The 20006-nt window shown below is 33.1% G+C and overlaps 2 protein-coding genes across 2 annotated transcripts in view; one reads left to right on the forward strand and one right to left on the reverse strand.

The window, feature by feature from the left end:
- The window catches only part of FAM227B (family with sequence similarity 227 member B), a 214313-nt gene that overhangs the window by 71256 nt on the left and 123051 nt on the right, over positions 1 to 20006 (forward strand). The gene's annotated exons all lie outside the window — the stretch shown is intronic.
- FGF7 (fibroblast growth factor 7) overlaps positions 260 to 20006 on the reverse strand; it is a 65863-nt gene continuing 46116 nt past the window's right edge. Inside the window, exons 3-4 of the mRNA XM_054565444.1 lie at positions 1764 to 1867; positions 260 to 707 (exon numbers count right to left, since the gene is read on the reverse strand). Of these exons, the coding sequence (XP_054421419.1) occupies positions 513 to 707; positions 1764 to 1867 (299 nt within the window). The 3' untranslated portion in view covers positions 260 to 512. The remainder of the gene's footprint in view (positions 708 to 1763; positions 1868 to 20006) is intronic.

Consider the following 20006-nt stretch of genomic DNA (forward strand, 5'->3'; position numbering starts at 1 on the left):
TTTTATTAGAAAGTATTTCAAATACTGCTCATCTTCCATAGTTAGCGTTGGCTTGATTATCTGACAAATCATTCCAGCAGCCTTTAGGTCTGACATATCTTATATAACATCATCTGCATTATTATTATTATAGCAGCCATTTAATAAGCAGATAGGAATATTTAAATAATCATTATCAGATAATCAAATCTAACATACTCTTAAGGGTAAATTAATTTAAGAAAAAACATTACTATTACTAACATCATGATTGTACAACCAGTTTTACAACTTTTTACAACTTTTAGTTACTAAATCTGATTTTTGTGTTTATTTTTCAAATCTTTCTTTAATGCAGTCTCTTAAAATAAACATAAATGCGCAAGTCCAGCTTGATCAGTTTTTCAGTAGTTTTCCAGCCTTTCTTGGTTACTTAAAAAAAAGAAAAGAGAAAAGAAAAAAGGAAAGAAAAGAAAACAGTCCACTTAAAGAAATCTCCCTGCTGGAACTGGTTTCTTATATACCATATATGATTAGGTTATTGCCATAGGAAGAAAGTGAGCTGTTTTTTGTTCTTTCTTCGTTTTTTTCCCTCTTACAGGAACCCCCTTTTGATTTAAGGCAACAAACATTTCTCCTCCACTGTGTGTCCATTTAGCTGATGCATATGTGTTGTAATGGTTTTCCAGAATTAATTCTTTGAAGTTGCAATCTTCATTGCATTCTTTCTGTTAAAACAACAAACAAACAGCATTATCCAAATGATTTTTAGAGGGACTCAACTAAACAAAGAGTAAGCAATAATATTTGGTAGAACTAAAACATATATGAGGTGGGCGTAATGCAGTTAATTAGATATCATTTCACATATTTGCAAAAAATGACATCTTAAATTTTTTAAAAAGATAAAATGATACACAGTTATGCAACAGATTTTCAAACATGTGGCTTTTGGCAGTCAGTTGCTACTGTTCTTTAATATTAGGAGCTATTTCCCCTTAATTAGCAGCTCTCATGTTACTATGCCTAAGTCACTCAATCCCTAACCACTGAGACTTGGATGGAATTAGCACAGCCTCTGCCTCCCTCAGCTGAAAGACATATTTCACAACCTCACTTCTTTCACTGCTACACTGCCTGCAATAAGGATGGAAAATAAAAAGTTAATTTATTTGTTCATCTATCCAACTATTCATTCATTCATTCATTCAGTTAAAATCTATATTTTTATGTAATTAGCTTGTGCCAGGTATTGTGCTGGGCTGTGGGAATACAAAGGAAGGCCAATTTTTACTGTGGGATGAACTGTTACATATTTCACATTGTGATAAAGCGGGAACAATGGGAATGCTTGCAGTTCAAAGCCCATGATTTTGAGATTGATGTTGATAAACAAACTTCTGGATTTTTTCCCAAGAATTTTTATGTCAGCAATGTGCAAATTGGGTAAACTTTAACAAAAAGAGCCTTAATACGGATAGATGGAAATTTTAGATTTTAAGTATCTAAAATGTACATGGAATGTTAGAGCTGGAAGAATCCTGAGAAGCTAGTTAGTTTAACTCAATTTACAAATTAAGAAACCAAAGTCCAGGGAGATAAGCAACTTGTCCAGTCACACAGAAAACATTTTTCTTAATGCCTGAATATAAAGTACTGTAATGAAATCATTAAATTATATGGTTAGAGAGAAATTAATTCCATTTTTACTTTTCAGAAAGGCAAGACGTTCTTGGTAAAAAATGACTTTGAAAAATTAAGGATAAGCTATCAATTATTAATACCTTTGCATAGAGTTTCCCTTCCTTGTTCATTGCAAGAAAATATTCACTTTCCACCCCTTTGATCGCCACAATTCCAACCTCCACTGTCCTGATTTCCATGATGTCTGCAAGGAATCACAGAAAGATATGTCAATTATTCAGTCAGCTTCGCAGATTATGCAAGAATGGCCATTTGTCTTTATTTCTGTTTTATTTGGAAATTAAGATTATTAATGTCAATATTCAGTTAGCCTGAGCCCCCTTTAACTCAAACACACAAACATCAGATTACTAGTTCTTATTAAATATGTGCAAACTATTGATTTTTTTATTTCTTAGAAAAATATATCTGGATTGAAAGAAATAGTTACGTATTTGAACTTAGCTTTTTCTTCTCTAGAGTTACATTTCTAATTTACAAGAATAATAACAATAACAATAATAGCTAAGGTTTAATGAATTCATACCTGATGCTAAGAATTGTTCCAGTACTTATGTGTTAACACACCTACTTATCTCCAAGACTATGGAGGCATGCACTCTTGTTATCCCCAATTTACAGATCAAGAACTCAGGCCTAGAGAAATTTAGTAAATTGCCCAGATTCTGTCAGCTGGTTAAGTGGCATAAGTGGAATTTGAACCCAGATGGTCTGTCTCTTAACCATTACAAAATACTATGAAAGTTTATAATAAGCTAACATCTTCACTTTTCTACTTAAACTTTATCTTAAAAATTATTGCTAACAGAGTATCTCTTGAATATACTGAAATTGAATAAAAATCCAGTAAAGCAATTATAAATGATGGTAAACAGAGCCTGGCCTTTAAAAAAATTAATAGTTTTTTGATACATGAAAAGATTAAAAAAACAAATTATGAATTATACTCACTTTATTTTATAAATTTATAACTTTCTATTTGTTTAATCTTTTTTGAAATGTTTTACAAAACATATAGTTACCACAAGAATGCTAACCTCTTATTTTTTATTATATATCTTTTCCTTATGTGCTATTTTTAATAGCATACTAAATACAGTAAAACCTCAAGAAATTTTTTAAATCGATTTGGGAATTAAAAGTTTAGTGAATCTTTTTATGTAATTGCTGTTAATTATACTTTCAACATGATTCAAACAAGAGACATTCTCTTGCCTGTGCCTCACACAATACAAAGAAAATTCCAAGTGAAAATTAGTTGTACAAATTGAGACTCCAAAAGCTGTTTTCTAAAATATTCATTTAATTAAAGGAAAATCAGATATTTTACTCCGTGCCTTTACTTCATCCTCGTACTTATTCTTTTTGCTTCAGTTTTCCTGTTTGGAGAATAAAATTGCTCCCTCCTTCATTGAGATTGTTGTAGCCCAGCTAATATTTGTCATCTGTCTTATACATGTGCTCCTTTCCAGTCTCCTGCACTTGGCCCTTGTCTGGGCTCTAAATGAGCATTCTGTAATCATCTAGAATAAGGGTCTATGAAGAAGATGCCAGAAATATTAATATTTCTTAATCTTTTTAAGTGTTCGTGAAGCATTGTCAGATGTATAGTACTATACTGTAATTTTAGGATACAAATTTGCAGCATTTAGCAAATCTTCACGGAGAGCCAGCTCTGTGCTAGGTAGATATAGAGACAAACCCCATGCTCTTGGAGCACTGTACCTCGTATCTATCTCTTTGTGTTCATTAAAGGAATATCAACGGGAAATAACTTGCTATGCCATGGAACCCAATTAGGTTAAATTTGTTCTAATATAATGAATAATACTGCAGAAATTCACAGATTTAACATACTCATATTTGCAATACCTTCAAAATTGAGTAAATATATCTATTTATAGACATATGGAATAGTTGGTTCCTAAAGCTCTTACCACTGTAAAATTATGTGAAGTCACTATTTTCTTTATCTTAAGTCCATTTACTCCTGCTTTTTCTCCCTTTATTCAATACTATGTTTTTTCTCAGATAGAAAGAAGAGTACTGATGAATAGGCTTATGATATCTTTTATACTCAGTTGTACTTAGGGAATGGAATCTGTAATGTTTGCTGACTTGTCTTTAATAGGCCAGCTGTTCAGACAATATTACTGTTGATAGAGTTATTGTTAATTATGATATGTAGGCATATCCCCTTTCAGGTCCAGTCATGACAATGTATTCATATTGTCCCGCTTCCAAACCCTTTTTGTCTCTATCCCCTGCCTGTCCATTGTTCATGTTATTTTTGTTGCCCTCTGACACTTAATAAGTGATGAACATGGTCAATCGTATCCCTCCACATATTGGGGTTAATGCTATCCAAAAAAAAAATACTTTAAATTTTTAACAACCCAGTTCAATTGGGAGCAAAATATCTGAACCAATATCTTATCAAAGTAGGTACACCGATGGCAAATAAGAATATGAAAAGGTTCGATCTAAAGGTTTAAAGATTCTACCCTTAACTGGCATTATAGTAGATGTGAAAATGCTAAGGTTCCTGATTCAAGAATGTTCTTTATTGTTTGATGCATTTAAAAAAAATATCTAAGAAATCAACAGACTTAAAAGTGGAATCCCTGGAAGAGCATTAAGTAGTGTTGGCAGAATCAATACTACTTAATTGATTCACCTCTCAACCTTGACTTTCTAGTCTGTTTTCCTCTTGTGCTATGCCCTTTTTTATTCCAGAAAACCCCAGAATGAAGAAACTAAAGTGACCAATCTTTGTTCAAGTGCTGAATAGAGAAGTGATGTTCCTACAGATCCACAAAGATCTATAGAATTAACTAAGTAAGCTTGTGGTATCCTGCCCTCCAAACCATAAGCCAGGCAGTTGTTCAGAAAATATAATATGAAAATATATAGTGTGCTAATATTAAGTTAGCTATTCAACCAAATAAGTTAATTGCACATGTCTTTTTGTCTACTGTATATCTTTGCTTTATAGAAGACAAATATTAGAGTTTGTCTTTTTTGTTGGTCTGGATTTATATTTAAGAGAAGATTATGTGTATAAATAACATAATAAATTTGTTTCCAAAGATGAAAGGCATATTGCCTTGGTGCATCAAATTGTTCATGACCGTGATAGCATAATGATAGAGTTCAAAAAATAAATAAAAGAAAGAGATTGTCTCACACAGTAGAACATTAAAAAATGAGGCAGCATGCCAAGTAAATTGGCTTTTAGCTTTGTTAAAAATACTTTTGTTAGCAATATTGTCAATCATAGCATCAATTCATTACTCAGTATGTCACTAGTACTAACTAGGGAAAATGCCCAAATTGGCTTCCCTAATTTTTCTGTGATTAGTTTCAGTTAAAATCATTCATGAGTTTACCTAAACGATTTTGCTTCTTTATTATTTAAACCTGATTCACACTTGCAATGAGAAGTGAAGAACCTTGGTATACCTTGCTATTACTTTTTAAAGAATTATCCTACATCTATTTTCAGAATTTAAGGTGCTCTCCTAATTTATTTCAAAAATTAATGCTAAATCTTTGTTCTTATTACCAACAGGATTTATGATTCTAAAGCGTTTTAATGTTTCTAATTTAAATTTTTTTATTTTATTAATAATTTATTTTGGGGGCCAGTTTTAGATTCACAACAAAATTGAGGGGAAGGTACAGAGATTTCCCACATACCCCCTGCCATAACACGTGCATAGCTTCCCTTATTATCAACATTCCTCACCAAGGCGGTTTGTTACCGTTAATGAATCTACATTGAAACATCATTATCACCCAAAGTCCATCATTTACATTATGGTTTACTCTTGGTGGTATGCATTCTATTGGTTCGGACATGTATCTGTCGTCACTATATCATACAGAGTAATTTTATTGACCTAAAAGTCTTCCATGCTCTGCCTTTTCATCCCCCTCCCTTACTCTCAACCCCTGGCAACCACTGATCTTTTTGCTGTCTCCATAGTTTTGCTTTTTCCAGAATGTTATATAGTTGGAATCATACAGTATGTAGCCTTTTCAGAATGGCTTCTCTTAGTCATGTGCATTTAGGGTTCCTCCACGTCTTTTCATGAATTGATAGCAGAAAAAAAAATTCATATCTCATCACACGGAAGTCACCTTCCCCCATCCCAGTTACAAGAAAAAAAAAATTGTAATGTTAAATGCTGTCTGTGATTTTCTGTCAAGCCTGGATTGTTGAGTTGGAAATCGTAACCATTATATACTTATATTACATTTAAGGCTATAAATTCCATTTATTATTCCATTCAAGTACACTAAAAAATACAGCCAGTTTATCCCAAACAAAAACTCTTAAAACTGAACAATAAGAAAACAAGAAGCCCAGTTAAAAAGTGGGCAAAAATATCTGAACCGATGCCCCATGAAAGATATACAACAGCAAATAAAAGTATGAAAATCTGCTCAACATAATATGTCATTACAGGATTGCAAATTAAAACAATGAGATAGTACTGCACAACTTTTGGAATGACTAAAATCTTAAAAACTGACAACACTGTATGCAAAAAAGGATGTAGAGCAACTGGGACTCTCATTTATTGTTAGTGGAAATGCACATAGTACAGCCACTTTGAAAGAGATTAACAGTTTCTTAGGTAACACTAAACATACTCTTATTATACAATCCAGCAATCCTGCTTTTAGGTATTTACCCAATTGATTTGAAAACCATGTCCACACAAAAACCTGAACATGAAGGTTTACAGCAGAGTTTTATTTATAATTGCCAAAACTGGAAGCAAATGAATGTTCTGCAATATATGAATGGATAAACAGAGAATGGTAAATCATACTTTGGAATGTTTTTCAGCAATAAAAGGAAAAGAACCATCCAGCCACAAAAAGACATGGAGAAACCTTAAATGTCTATTGCTAAAAGAAGAAATCAGTCTGGAAGGCTATATACTGTGTGATTCCAACTGTATGACATTCTGGAGAGGGTTAAGCTATACAAACAGTAAAAAGATCAGTAGTTGCCAGGGGTTTGGGGAAAGGTGAGAAGGGATGAAAATCTAAAGAATAGGATTTTTAAGGCAGTGAAACTATTCTGTATGATACTGTAATAATGGATACATGATGTTATTTATGCGCTTGTTTAAACACATAGAACTATATAAAGCAAAGTGTAAACTTTAGTGTAAACTATGGATTTGAGTTTATAATATGTACCATAATAGGCTCATTAGTTTTAACATATTTACTAGAATAATGCAAGATGTTAATAGAGGAACTGGGAGGGGAGTTTGGAATGGTATAATGGGAACCACTATCTACTCAATTTTCAGTAAATCTAATATTGTTCTAAAAGCAGTCTGTTAATCAAAAATACAGTCTAGATTTTAATTAACAATTTAATATGATTGAGTGTGAGAGACACTGTTTATACTGGCATTTTTTTATTACTTATTCTTACCCCAAATATGTAGTACATCTGGAGTTTGTTATCAGTTACTGATTGTAATGTCTTCAGTGATGAATTAAGATCTGCCTACTAAGTTGATGACTTCCCTTTGTGAAATATGGACAGTTATAACGAGTAAGGTTATAATGCAAACACACTTTGGGAAGTGTAAGAAATACAAATATTCTATATACAGACTACTACTACCCTTGTACATGTGAGGTATATCTCAGTTGCATTGGGATGGAAAAATAATTGAGGTCCAGTAATATTTTAGACACCTAATATGATTACTTTAATTGTGATGTCATCAAAATATATGGACATGAATAAAATATATATGTCAAAATTCAGTTAAAATTTTCTCTTCATACAGAAAAAGAAAATGAATGATACATGCCAATTGCTAGGAAGAATAGGATGGAAATCACTTCAACAGAAATTCAGAAGGAAAAAGTGTTGCCTATCTTAGGAAATCAAGGGAGGATTTGAGGAACACATAAAGCTTGAATGAGATCTTGAAGGATGGATAAGGTTGAAATAGGTGAAATGGAAACATAGGGTGGAAACATCATGCTAATTGAAAGATAAAAGTATATGTAAGACCACTTAAGCAAAGATTCCACATTCATGTTCAAAAGATTGAAACTACAGCTGTCTGGAACAGGAAGCATATCTAAGTAGTAGAAGAAGGTAGAAAAGGAGTTAGGACTAGATTGTTTAGGGCCTTTATTTTCAATTTAAGGAATTTTAACTTTTACTTGTAGACAATGAGGAGTCATTGGAGGATTGAAATTTGAAAAATATCAGGATATAAATTGTGTTTTCGGGAAATTAATTGGATGTGCAGTGTAGATAAGAAGAGAACATGACAGGAACTATGGAAGCCCAGCTTTCTTCCTATGCTAATGCTGCCAGTTGATGTTCACATGGGTCTATAACCCATGTGAAAAAATATCTCTGAAATCTTCAATAACTTTTAAGAGTATAAAGGAGTCTCAAGACTAAAAAGTCTGAAAAAATCTTTTCTAAATTAATTATATTTTTTATCTCTTTCGTTGTAGGTTGTACTCTATATATTGTGCCTTTATATTTGTGAATTGAATATCTTTGACTATATATCTCTATACATACATGGGCTTATACATTAAAATTCCATGGCACATGCATACGTAAATGCTCCACGTGCTCCAAAATGTCTGGAGAATTTCTTAATGATATTTAAAAGTATCAAGTTGCATATTGTATTAAATCATGTAAGTAAATAGTAAACTATGTAAAACATTTATGTTTGGTCAGTTTGGTTATGAGTTTAATGTTAGTATGGTTTTAATTAAAGAATAAGCTATGATTTTTGCACACTGACTTACAAGGATAGCAAAGAATTTTTTTAAATATATGCTGTATTTTTGACATACTAAAATCCTGTATCTCAGTGTTATATTTTTTACACATCCTGCATGTAATTGCTCTCATTATTATTTTGTGTGTGTTTGCTATTTTAAGTTCAAAAGAATTACCCTCAAAGAACATTTTCTATCTCCTCCTAGTCTCTCCTGAACATCTTCAGTCCTTCTCTTCCTTGATTTTTAATTATAGAAATCCACTTTCCAATTTTTTCCTTTTTTTTGAAGATTTTATTTACCTATTTTCAGAGAGAGAGAAAGAGAAGAAGAGAGTGAGAGAAACATTGATTGGTTGCCTCTCACATGCCCCCAACTGGGGACCTGGCCTGCAACCCAGGTATGTGCCCTGACTGGGAACTGAACTGGCAACCCTTTGGTTCATAGTCCAGCACTCAGTCCACTGAGCCACACCAGCCAGGGCCAATCTTTTTTCTTAATCAGGACTGTTTTAAGATCTTCATAGACCCTAAGTACTGTTATTTCCTGAGACCATCCTACACAGATCAAACATTAAAATACATGCATATTTCTCATTAGATACAATATTTTATAATTATTTCAAAGTTTTCTATAAAGTTTCTTTTGAAATTATTTGGCCTAAAGGAACTCATTGAATTCACCATTATCTATAAATTTTTATGTAAATATTGTACATTCTTAGGAATTCTTACATAGTAAAAAATATTATCAAATTATTTTCAAATGTTATAAAAAAATTGATAAATTACATGTTAAATATCTGCTTCTCTATGTTTTAATTTTCTTTTCAGATTTAATTGCCAATATCTTAACTTTAAAGTTTTAATACATATTTGTAGGACCTTGAAGTTTTCATAGGCTTTAGGCTCTTTCACTATGGGCCAGTTGAATAAAATGCTCTTGCTCTTTACGCTGAAATATTTTCAAAAGGCTACCCCAATTCCTTTTCAGTAGCACCACATTTCTTTAACATATAGAGTAAAGCTCACTTTTCCTTAATTTAACCATTGTATTCTAACTTCTCATCTCTTTATTGGCCTTCTTTTTTCAGAGTCATCAATGAGCCCCTAAGCGCCAGATCCAAGAGTTTTTTAATAAATCTAACTTTCTTCTATGCATCTTTCGGCACACTTGCTATCTCTTGTTCTATCCCTAGTCCTTGCTGTTTGTCTAATCCTGCACTACTCTGAAAAATGATTAACTTTGTGTAACCATACCTATAGATCTTTTTTGCTAATTTATTATATTACTTTTATGCTTAAAAGTCTTTTTTTTCATTTCATTGTCTGAAATAGATTTTATTCCAGCTTCTGTCATTTTAATTTTAAACATATATTTTAAATTCACCTGGAATTAATTTTGGGATATGGTGTGAGAAGAAATTCTAAAAAGATATTTTATTCCTGAAAAGAGCTAGCTAGTTTTTCAACATTATTTATTAAGTATTCCATTTCTTTTCTTTTTACTGATGCAATGCTTGTTTTTTGTCTTATATTGGTTATCTTGTTTTATCGAATTGATTTATCTGTCTCCTACATACCCAAACTAATTTATTGAACATTACCAATTTGAAGTGGCTCATTACATTTATAGCTGTCTCTGATCCTAGGTGTTACTAAATGTGTATGATTGCATGTGTGTGTGTGTATGTATATATATATATATATATATATATATATATATATATATAAATCAATACCTTTTCCACATAAAAGCCTTTCAAAGAGTTGAAGATATTGGCTATGCATATCATCAAGCAAAGCTTCTGTTGTTTCTCCCACCTTGCTTCATTCAGCATGGATTCCAGACTCTCCGCCCAGCTCTATTATTTACTTAAAACCAGCTTCTCAACAAGAACCAAATCAATATAGATATATATTGTCTAAGTCAGAATATTGTTCATTATATTCCTTAATATAGACATAAGCCACAGTAATATAGTTTTTCCATCTTTTTAAAAAGTATCTTTAATCTCTTCCTTATTTTGGAATTTTGATATAATAAAATATGTGCTTGTTAAGGTTATAAATTGAACAGCATATGACAATGAATGAACCTTTTTATATAATAGTGAAAACAATCATGATTTGATTAAATAATGAAAGGATGAGTTAACTAGATCATGAGCAAATTTATCTCATCTCTCTAATCACCAAGCATTCATATTTGATAAAGTTAGAAAATAGTAATTGATTTTTTTAAAACTGTATGGAAATTGAAAAAGATTCTTTTATGCCTTTAGTTAAATTAATCCCCCAACATCTTGGAAACTTCTGGTTAGTTTCTTGAGAAGGAATGAGTTGAATTTCTTGATTCAACCTAATATAATATTAACTACCATATTTTTTGCCATGTATTATGTGCACCCACATTTTTCTGCACATTATATGTGGGATTATTAGATCTATTATTATACCCATGGTATGTAATCATTATACCCATGTATGATGCACATCCTTATTTTTCCCTCAAAAATTTGGGCAAAAATGTATGCATTATACACAGCAAAATATGATATTTCAGAAGCAGTGACATACTGGTGGCTTATATTGAGGTGGCAAAATGCCCAGGACTTCATTCATGTGAGTAAATCCCATCTTGTATTTTTTTTTCATGCACTTCAGTTTTTCACTGAAGTTTAGATCTTTACATTTCTGTGTATTATTTAGTATTCTTAACTATGGCAATTATTTAAGTTTCAATTCAGTCACCTCAAATTCTGTGTGTTAATTGACAGGGAATAAATATAAATACATGATATGTGAGTATATTAAAAAATTAAGGGACCCAACATGTTAGCTATTCTTTTTATTGGTCATTGGCAAATTTGAGAGATGCCTTTATCTCTAAAATACAATGTATTTCTTTTCCATCTACTATTAATCATTGCACTCTGTGTTTTCTTTATATCATTTGAGGCTATACATTTTGATCATGCCCCTTTTCTCAGGAAGCATACAGGGCTTTCTATTCTCTCTTTGTCATATCTGTAATCCATAAGTCTTCAAGCTTATGACAACACAATGTTATTTATTATGTTACTCGTTTTTTCCTTAAATTATGCACAGGTATTTTTCTCCCCAACTTTGTGAGCAAAGACTATTCATTGTTCCCCAGTTTCCATTCTCCTCTTCTTCTGCAGCAATAGAATTATTAGCTGGCTGGACAAAATAAACATTACATTTCCCAGTCTCCCTTCAGATCAGTGTGGCCATGTGACCATGTTCTAGCTGATGGGATGTGTGAAGGGTCCCATAGCAACCCTCAGAAATCTGTCAGAGGAAGCCAGCAGGGGCTCATTGTACCCACTTTTTCTTCTTTTATTCCAACTCCTGATGGAATAGCAATTCTAACTTAGATTATGGGAACAAGGTGATTGTGGAACAGTGAGCTGAATGGAGCCTGCAAACTCCCAGATATTTCTGTGGAGCAGAGTTGTCACTCTCCTGATGTCTTTTTCATTGGCCATTTTCTTAATAATAGTTTGGATTCCCTAGCCTCTTTAGATTTGTTTTTTTTTCCCTTCATTTCCTTCCTAAGTTAGTTTTCTTACCCCCTTTGAGATGCTTACCTTCTCTAATAAGCTGAAGCATAGAAAAGAGTATCACAAACTTATCACTTTCACATATTGCCAAGAAAACCAGCTTACTTATATTACACATGATTGGTGACCATCACAGACACAAGGGCAAACACAACAGATACTTCGCAGGTCACTCCAAATGGTCCCCTAGGAGTCCTTCCATCCTGGAATTTTTCCCTTCAAGCTGTTAAATTCCTGGGAGCATTTCTTTCGGTTGTCTGGGTAGTCCCCTTGTCATTGCCTCTACAGCCTGTTAATCTAGGAAGTGAAGCATAATCCTGCATGAACCACCTTGATGTTAAACCAAGCTTCTTTCAGCAAATATGATAATAGGATGCAGATATTCAACATGCACTTGACAACAATGATTCAAATTACTTCTATCCCTTTACTCATTCCTCCTGCTATGCCCATTTCCTCAACTTCTAGGCCCGGTGGATGTTTTGGCTAAGGCATAGGATAAGGAGTTGGAGAAGTCAAGCACCATTTCGAATTCGTCTGATTTGGAGAATGACATGAAAAAAAGTTAAGGGGATGCTATTTTTATTGAGGTTGAACTGATAAATGTGTTTCTGTTTTACAAAGATGTTGAGCTTGATGGCAGTTTTCTGTATCTTGTTCCTCAGTTTGTGAAAAGCAAATTACTCTGTGATCCAAATCCACAATAAAATTCTAGGTGTACTTGATGTATAGGATCAATAGATTATTTGTTAGCAATAAAAGGTCATTTTGCCTAGCCCCAAAAACATCAGAAAATATCAGACTTTAAAAATATGTTGATGTCATTAGTGTTTTCAATTTTTTAATATTTAATATTTACTCAGTGTTCCCGGTGTTAAAAGAGGAGTATTTGTAGGTGTCAGCCGCAGCTTCCTCATGTGTTCTCTCCTGCTTCCCTCTTTAATCTGCAGTCACATCCTGGAATTTCATCATTTTCCATGCTCTGATCACAATACTGAGGTCTTCAAAAGAAGCAGCAAATCAGAATGTCTCAGTTTGACTATATATGCAGGGCTTAAATTTTATGAGCATGTATGATATTAAGGCACATATTGAGGCACAATTGCCATTTCTATTTAATACCTTCCTCTGTTGCTAAATGGAGTCTTTGAATACTTTCATTGTACTATGGAAGTAAGAATTCTTTGGTGAGGTGTGGATAAATAGTTCCTCAGTTCTCTTTCCTGTTCATTGTGTCTCATTTTGAATTTGCTTATTATTATGTCTTCCCACAGTAATAAAATATGGAAAGATAATGGCAATATATTATAGCCCTTAACTTCTCTATTATATCATTACTAATTTCAACCTCTTTTAAAGGCATAGCTTAGCTGTGACCAAGATCTCTGTAATTAGGATGAGTTTAATCACTGATGCCAATTGGTATTGTAAGTGAAGTCTTCAAGTACTTTTATTCTGCTGGTTAGTCAAATCAGAGTATTTAGGTAAATAGTCTATCAAATTCTTAGTGACACCTAATAATTTAATCCATAAGTCACTGGTTTGGCCTTGACTACAAAAAAAAATAATTTTTACTGTTCTGACTCTAAGAAAGAGAATGAAAATTGTGCTATTGAAAGCCAAATGATTTGTTTGTCTGAGATTTGTAGAATGAAATAAAATAATGGTTATAAGTCATACATAATTTATTAGAATTAAATACAAAATATTTTGATGATTAATTTTAATGCTCCACACCCTTCAAATAGAAGTAGAATTACATTTAACTTTAAGAGTATCTCTAAAAGTAGGAGTTTTATATGTAGACAGTACTCAGTGAAATGAATGCTGTATTTATCTCAAACCAAGAAATAATTCTTTATAGCAAATATGTCTGAAAGCAGAGTAACACAAGTCTTAAACTGACTAATGAAGGTAAACTGCTTATAAGAAAATAAATAACTCATATACTGTTTTAAACTTGTTTTGTTCTTAAATCTATTTTTAAGATGGTTTATGAGTCATTTATTTTCTTGTAAGCAATTTCTATCATAAACCAAGTTTTATCAAGACGTCAAAAATGTATAAGATATATTCAGTTAAGAAGGCATAGCTACCAGCATTTTGGTTCAAAGTGTCAACCTGAAACAAGCAGTGATCTATAGTAATGGGGGTGTGTTATTAAAAATTTACTTCCTCAGAAGTTATAGTGAAACAGACAAACACACACCCAATTATCTTAGATTGAATTAAATTTGTTCCATCAAGTAAGCCAAGTGACTCTTTAACATGGAGGACAAATCTCTTTTCTCACTAGGTGAATATGCTCTGCACATGCTGAATTTGCTGCCTGGAGCCAATGATTCAATGTATGAGTTGAAAAAGAAGGGAGTTCAGTTTCCCCACATTTCCTTATTGACTTTCACTTGGAATAGGTGACACATAAGACTCTGTATACAGAGGTAGTTTGCTTCAGCAGATTCCAGGTTCTCTTACTCTTTCCCACGAACCCTAGAATCCACCATTGTAAGATAGCACAATTGATACATATGGTTGATAATACTAATACTGATACTGTCTTCGAATCACTTTAGCCTAAAACTGGCATGCCCTGTGAAGGCAACAAGAAAGAAACACAAGTAGATAAATTATTACAGAAACCCAGAAAGTGTAATTCCCATCAAATCAGCATGAAACTCAAAACAGTTGCAAATGATTGCACAATTGTTGGTATCAAACATAGCTGAAATGTCCTGCAACAGAGAATTGATTCCACACAATCTTCATCAGTTGGGAGTAAATCAATTACAGCTCTTACCAATCCTGTATCTATTCTATAATGATGTCAGAAACTACTTTAGGGACTTGTCATGTTAAGTAAAAAGAATCATGTCATCCAGTCAGAGATTTATTAAGAAAATAAATAAAACATTAGATAATCTTCAGAAAGTACATAACATGTGGTACAGTGATGGTAGTGTTTTCTTTTGAAAGAATTTAAGTTGCAACAGCTTGTGTCAGCAGGGTGAAACCATGCCAGAATTAAAAGCAAACTATTCCGTTGTGCAACAAATAGGATGATTCCAGTGGCGTATTACTGAAGAATGTCATGGGAACATTGTTGAACTGTATTGCACAGAATTAAAACCCTACATCAATTCACTGACCTTTTCCTTACCATTTATGGCCTCTCTGTAACACAAGAGGACAAGCTTTCTACTGAGAAAGCATGTTCCTTAAACCAGATAAGAGGAAATACTCTTCTGTTTGTTCTGCAGTCACTGTAAATTTTAAATTTTTATTCAAAAGGAATTCTTTCTCTGATCATGTTGAGTATTTACATCCTCTAAATACAACCTTTACAATGTTCTAAAAATGGCTCCAAAATTACCAGAATAGATGTGGATACTATAATCCCACCACCTAGAAAAATCTCTCTCATTTTCTGGATTTTCCTAAAGTTTAGGTGTCTTCAGTAGGAAACCAAACTTTTCTTCATATAGGATTAAGGAAAAGGTTCAAAATACAAATGTGCCTTGGAGACTCAATGCATAGACCTAAACTCATACTACGGTGTAATTGACTACATCTTCTCTGAGAGCAGAGTTGGATTTGCTAGAAGAGAATGAGCACAAGCGCACCAAGAATGAGACTGAAAGGGGAAAATGGTCATAACAGGAAGAAGATGTGTAAACTTTCATTAACATGTTGCTTACATCTAGCTCTGAGAGTCAAGACCTCTTATGCGTCATCTAAATTATAGAAGCTCCAGCTTAGAAGATAAACCACACACCTACTTTATTAATTATTAATAATTAATAATTTTAATTATTAACATGTCAGAGAAGTTTTGCTCTCCGGTAGATATTTAATGTAATCTTTCTTGTTTCTCTTTTATAATTTTTTAATTTAATCTTTATTGTATTTTTTTCTATTACCATTTAGTCCCCTTATACCCACCTCCCCCAAGCAATCACCACATTGTTGTGCGTGCCCACGAGTCCCCCCACCCTCTAAATCCCCCACTAGCTGTCATCTGCCCTCCATCTATGAGTCTGCTTCTGTTTTGCTTATTAGTTCCGTTTGTCATCCCATTCACAACTGCTTCAAAAAGAATAAAATACCTGCTTCTCTTTTTAACTTGCATATAAATAAATGTTCTGCCATTCAAGCAATTCTAAATTCTAAATACAAGATAATTCTAAATACTTGGGTTTCAGATCATGCTGGTAATCAGCACTGAAAAATTAAAGCGTGATTTAAAGCCATTTTGGCCCTTGGTTCTCTTTGGAATTTTTAGGCACACATTCTTTGCTAGTAGTCTAAACAATGAGTTCTAATGCAGAGTAGTTACATTTTTCATAGAAATGAAAGTGAAAAAAAAGAGGAAGTAATAAAAACATCTGGGTTTACAGAGGAAGATACTTAAAATATTTAGAAGAAGACCCAGATACCCTTTCTGAATTACCAAATGTGCATCTAACACTTCTCTTCTGTTTCCATTGTCATCGTGCTAGCCCGGGCCTGCATTATTTGTACCTCAGCAATAATTACAGTTTCTTAACTAGACCCCTGCTTTCGGCCTCTCTGATTTCGCATTTACCCTTTATGTATTCATAAAGGACGGCTTATAAAGATTACTCTTCTACTCCAAATATCCCAAAACTTTCAAAGATACACTCTCTTAACAAGCAAACAAAATATTTCACTTGGAATTCAAAGCCCAATATCTGATTCCAGCTTGCTTTTACAATTTTCTTCCATTGTTTTCTCTACAACTTACATAAGCCTTTGGCCCCAAATAAATTGATTTGCTTGTTGTCTTCCTCTCCCATAAAATTGCTGGGCACTTTTCCTGCTTCTGCTCACCAGTTCCTATAAGTACATAGAACCTCTATCTTACTGCTTCCGAAGCATTGCCTCATGGACTGGCTCCATGGACTCACATGATGGGCTCTTTAAAAAATTATAAGTGCCCCATTCCAACTCCCCAGAAAGTCCGATCTGGTAGGTCTAAGTGAGGCTTAGGAATCAGTATTTTAGTAATTTTTACTTACTTGAGTGACACTTTCCTTTCAAAGCCAAACTTAAATTTAAGATTCTTCATACTGTTTTACCTAATTTTCTAATCTGTCATCATCTCTTTTACCTTAAGACCATACTGTTATACTATGAATTAGCACTCACCTCAATCCTTCTACTGGTATTCATAATTTTGGCCTATTTTTTTTCATCAAAATTGTAAGCTAGTTAGGAAGACTGTCTTACACTTCTACAAATCCCTAGCTTAGCATAGGGGTTTGGACTTGGCCCACACTCGTTAAATGCTGAAGTAGACAGAATGACGCATATACCCCATATTAACTAGTGTGTCATATTAAAAATCAGAAGGGAGGGGGCAGGGGTAAAGGGGGAAAGAAGGGGAAGGATCATCAAGGCACTTGTATAAAGGACCCATGGACAAAGACAACGGGGGTGGGGAAGATTGAAGGTGGGAGGTGGGGGCGGGTAGTGCAAGGGAGAGTAATGGGGGAAAAAATGGGGACAACTGTAACTGAGCAATAAAAAATAAATTGAAAAAATCAGCAAATGAAAGTTAGTAATTATTCCAGGATTAAGGAATTAATGAGTGTTTAATCTTACTAAACATTAAAGGAACTAAGGTCAAAAGATTAATTGATCAGATGTATCTGTTAAATTTCCTCCTAATTTTCATTATGTTTTTGGAGTTTAATTAGATAAGTAGCACAAAACATCATGGTTAATTTAAGCAATAGTTCTTCTTAGATTATATTTCATGATACCAACTCAAAGAGTTGAGAGAACTCCAAACATCTCTAGTTTACTAACCAGTTGTAGGGTTGTGTTTTATTCTTGGTTTTGGCTAAACTTTTCTTGAACCTATTTATATTTGTAGCATGCAACACTTATATGAATAACAACTTCCATATGTTTTGTTTGTATGTAGTAGAGCACATGTATTTATCTGTCTTGCTCCTAGCACAGTATGACTTTAAGAAGTGCATGCTAGTTCTAATATTTTACAAATTGCCTAAAAAGTCTCTTATTATTTATATTGTTATGATTTTATAGACATTAAATATAGTCCATCTTAATGTTCACCTTAATAAACATGTATTATTCTAGATGATAGCCCACGTTTTTAGCCTATGTCATGTATGTGTTATGCCATTCATTCTTTCTAATTCCAGGATGCTTCCATTGTATGAGTGTAGACTTTATTAATGCTAAGCAAAAACGGTAACATCTGTATTCCAGATGTAGATATACCATGTTGTTTACACAGAACTATTATAATATGTTCTGTTTTGTGTCTTACTTTCTTTCTGATGAGGCCTACTATTTTATTGGTCTTTTGGCTACATCTGCATACTAAGACGATATCTTTAGAGAGACATCCAAAGTGATTTCTTGGTGCCTTTTTTTGTGAGGAAGTTATTGTTCAGAGCCCTTTATCTGATAAAAATATTTTGAATTTGATCACAAAATATATTACAATCATACCATCTGCCAGTTTTCTGCTATCTATATACATATGTTCTACGAGCATTTTATTATCATTAGTTTATTTCAGTGATTTTCAACCTTTTTCATCTCATGGCACACTAATTACGAAACTAATTACTAAATTAGTTTACTAATTACTAAATTAGTTTACTAATTACTAAAATTCTGCAGCACACTAAAAAGCATATACTTTTTTGTCAATCTGACCAAAAAAGATATAATTTTAATTAATTCATGACGGACAGCTATTGTTGTGTTGGCTGTTGTTATTTTTTTTAATTTGGCAATCTAAGAGAAAAGAGATCAGTGTCTCTGACTAAAAAGTCAGGAATTGCATGTTACCAAAATTCTTGTGGCATAATTTATAAACTTGGAATTTTCATTATGTATTCTCATTGTTAGAAAATGTTGACTAAGTTGGGGCATTTTATTGATCCCTGAGGAATTTCACTGTTACATATTTTCAGTCAAAATATATTTTATTCAAATTAATTCCTTAATTTGAATTTGTTTCTTTTTCTTTAACCAGTGATTCTCAGGATGATAGGCTGGAAGTGGTTGGGGCAGGCCTTGTTAGGCCATAAACATCCTTCAAGGAAAAGGGTTTCAGAATGACTGGGACCTTTTAAAACTACACATACTCCATGGAGATTCTGATACTTCCTCCTCATCCTTGGAAAGTTATGCCCTGCCCAACCTAGCACTCATGGGACTTACCACAGTAGTTAGCCAATGATACTAATAGGCCTGTTCTCTATACCACAGGTACTTGGGGGTAGAAAAAGTCCTACCACCAACCTATTCAAAACCAAGTTTTAAAAAAATCTCACCTCCTCAATAAAAAAGATCAGCTTTGTCCTAGAATCATAATGGTGACTTAAAAAAAAGCTTATTTCTTGAACCACATCAAATAATTGAAGGTTAAAAAAATGATGTCTACATGCTTTTTCTTCATAGAGCTCTATTAAACAGGAATAATTTTCCCCTTACAGAAATTGCCTTGCCTAGTTCCCCAGCATCTATTCTACAAGCATCATGAATACTTTTCTATAAATTATATGTTATTGTTTATTCTATTTCCATTTTCCCAGTTTTCCCTCATTTGCCCCCCTCCATGGCGCCTGCCCCACATTCCCTCAGGCAATCACCACACCACCATTGTCCATGTCCATGGGTCATGACTATATGTTCTTTGGCTACTGTATTCCCTATGCTGTACTTTACATCCCCCATGACTATTCTATAACTATCAATTTGTACTTCTTGATCACTTCACTTTTTTCACCCATTCCCCCAATGCCATCTCGCATCTGGCATCCATCAAAACATTCTCTGTATCTATGATTATGTTTCTGTTCTGCTTGTTTGTTTGTTTTGTAGAATCAGTTGTTGATTGATATGCATTTATTGCCATTTTATTATTCATATTTTTTATTTT

Source organism: Pteronotus mesoamericanus, unplaced genomic scaffold, assembly GCF_021234165.1.
Source record: "Pteronotus mesoamericanus isolate MK-2021 breed Mesoamerican mustached bat unplaced genomic scaffold, CSHL_Meso_final contig_164, whole genome shotgun sequence".
In the NCBI taxonomy this organism is placed as follows: Eukaryota; Metazoa; Chordata; class Mammalia; order Chiroptera; family Mormoopidae; genus Pteronotus; species Pteronotus mesoamericanus.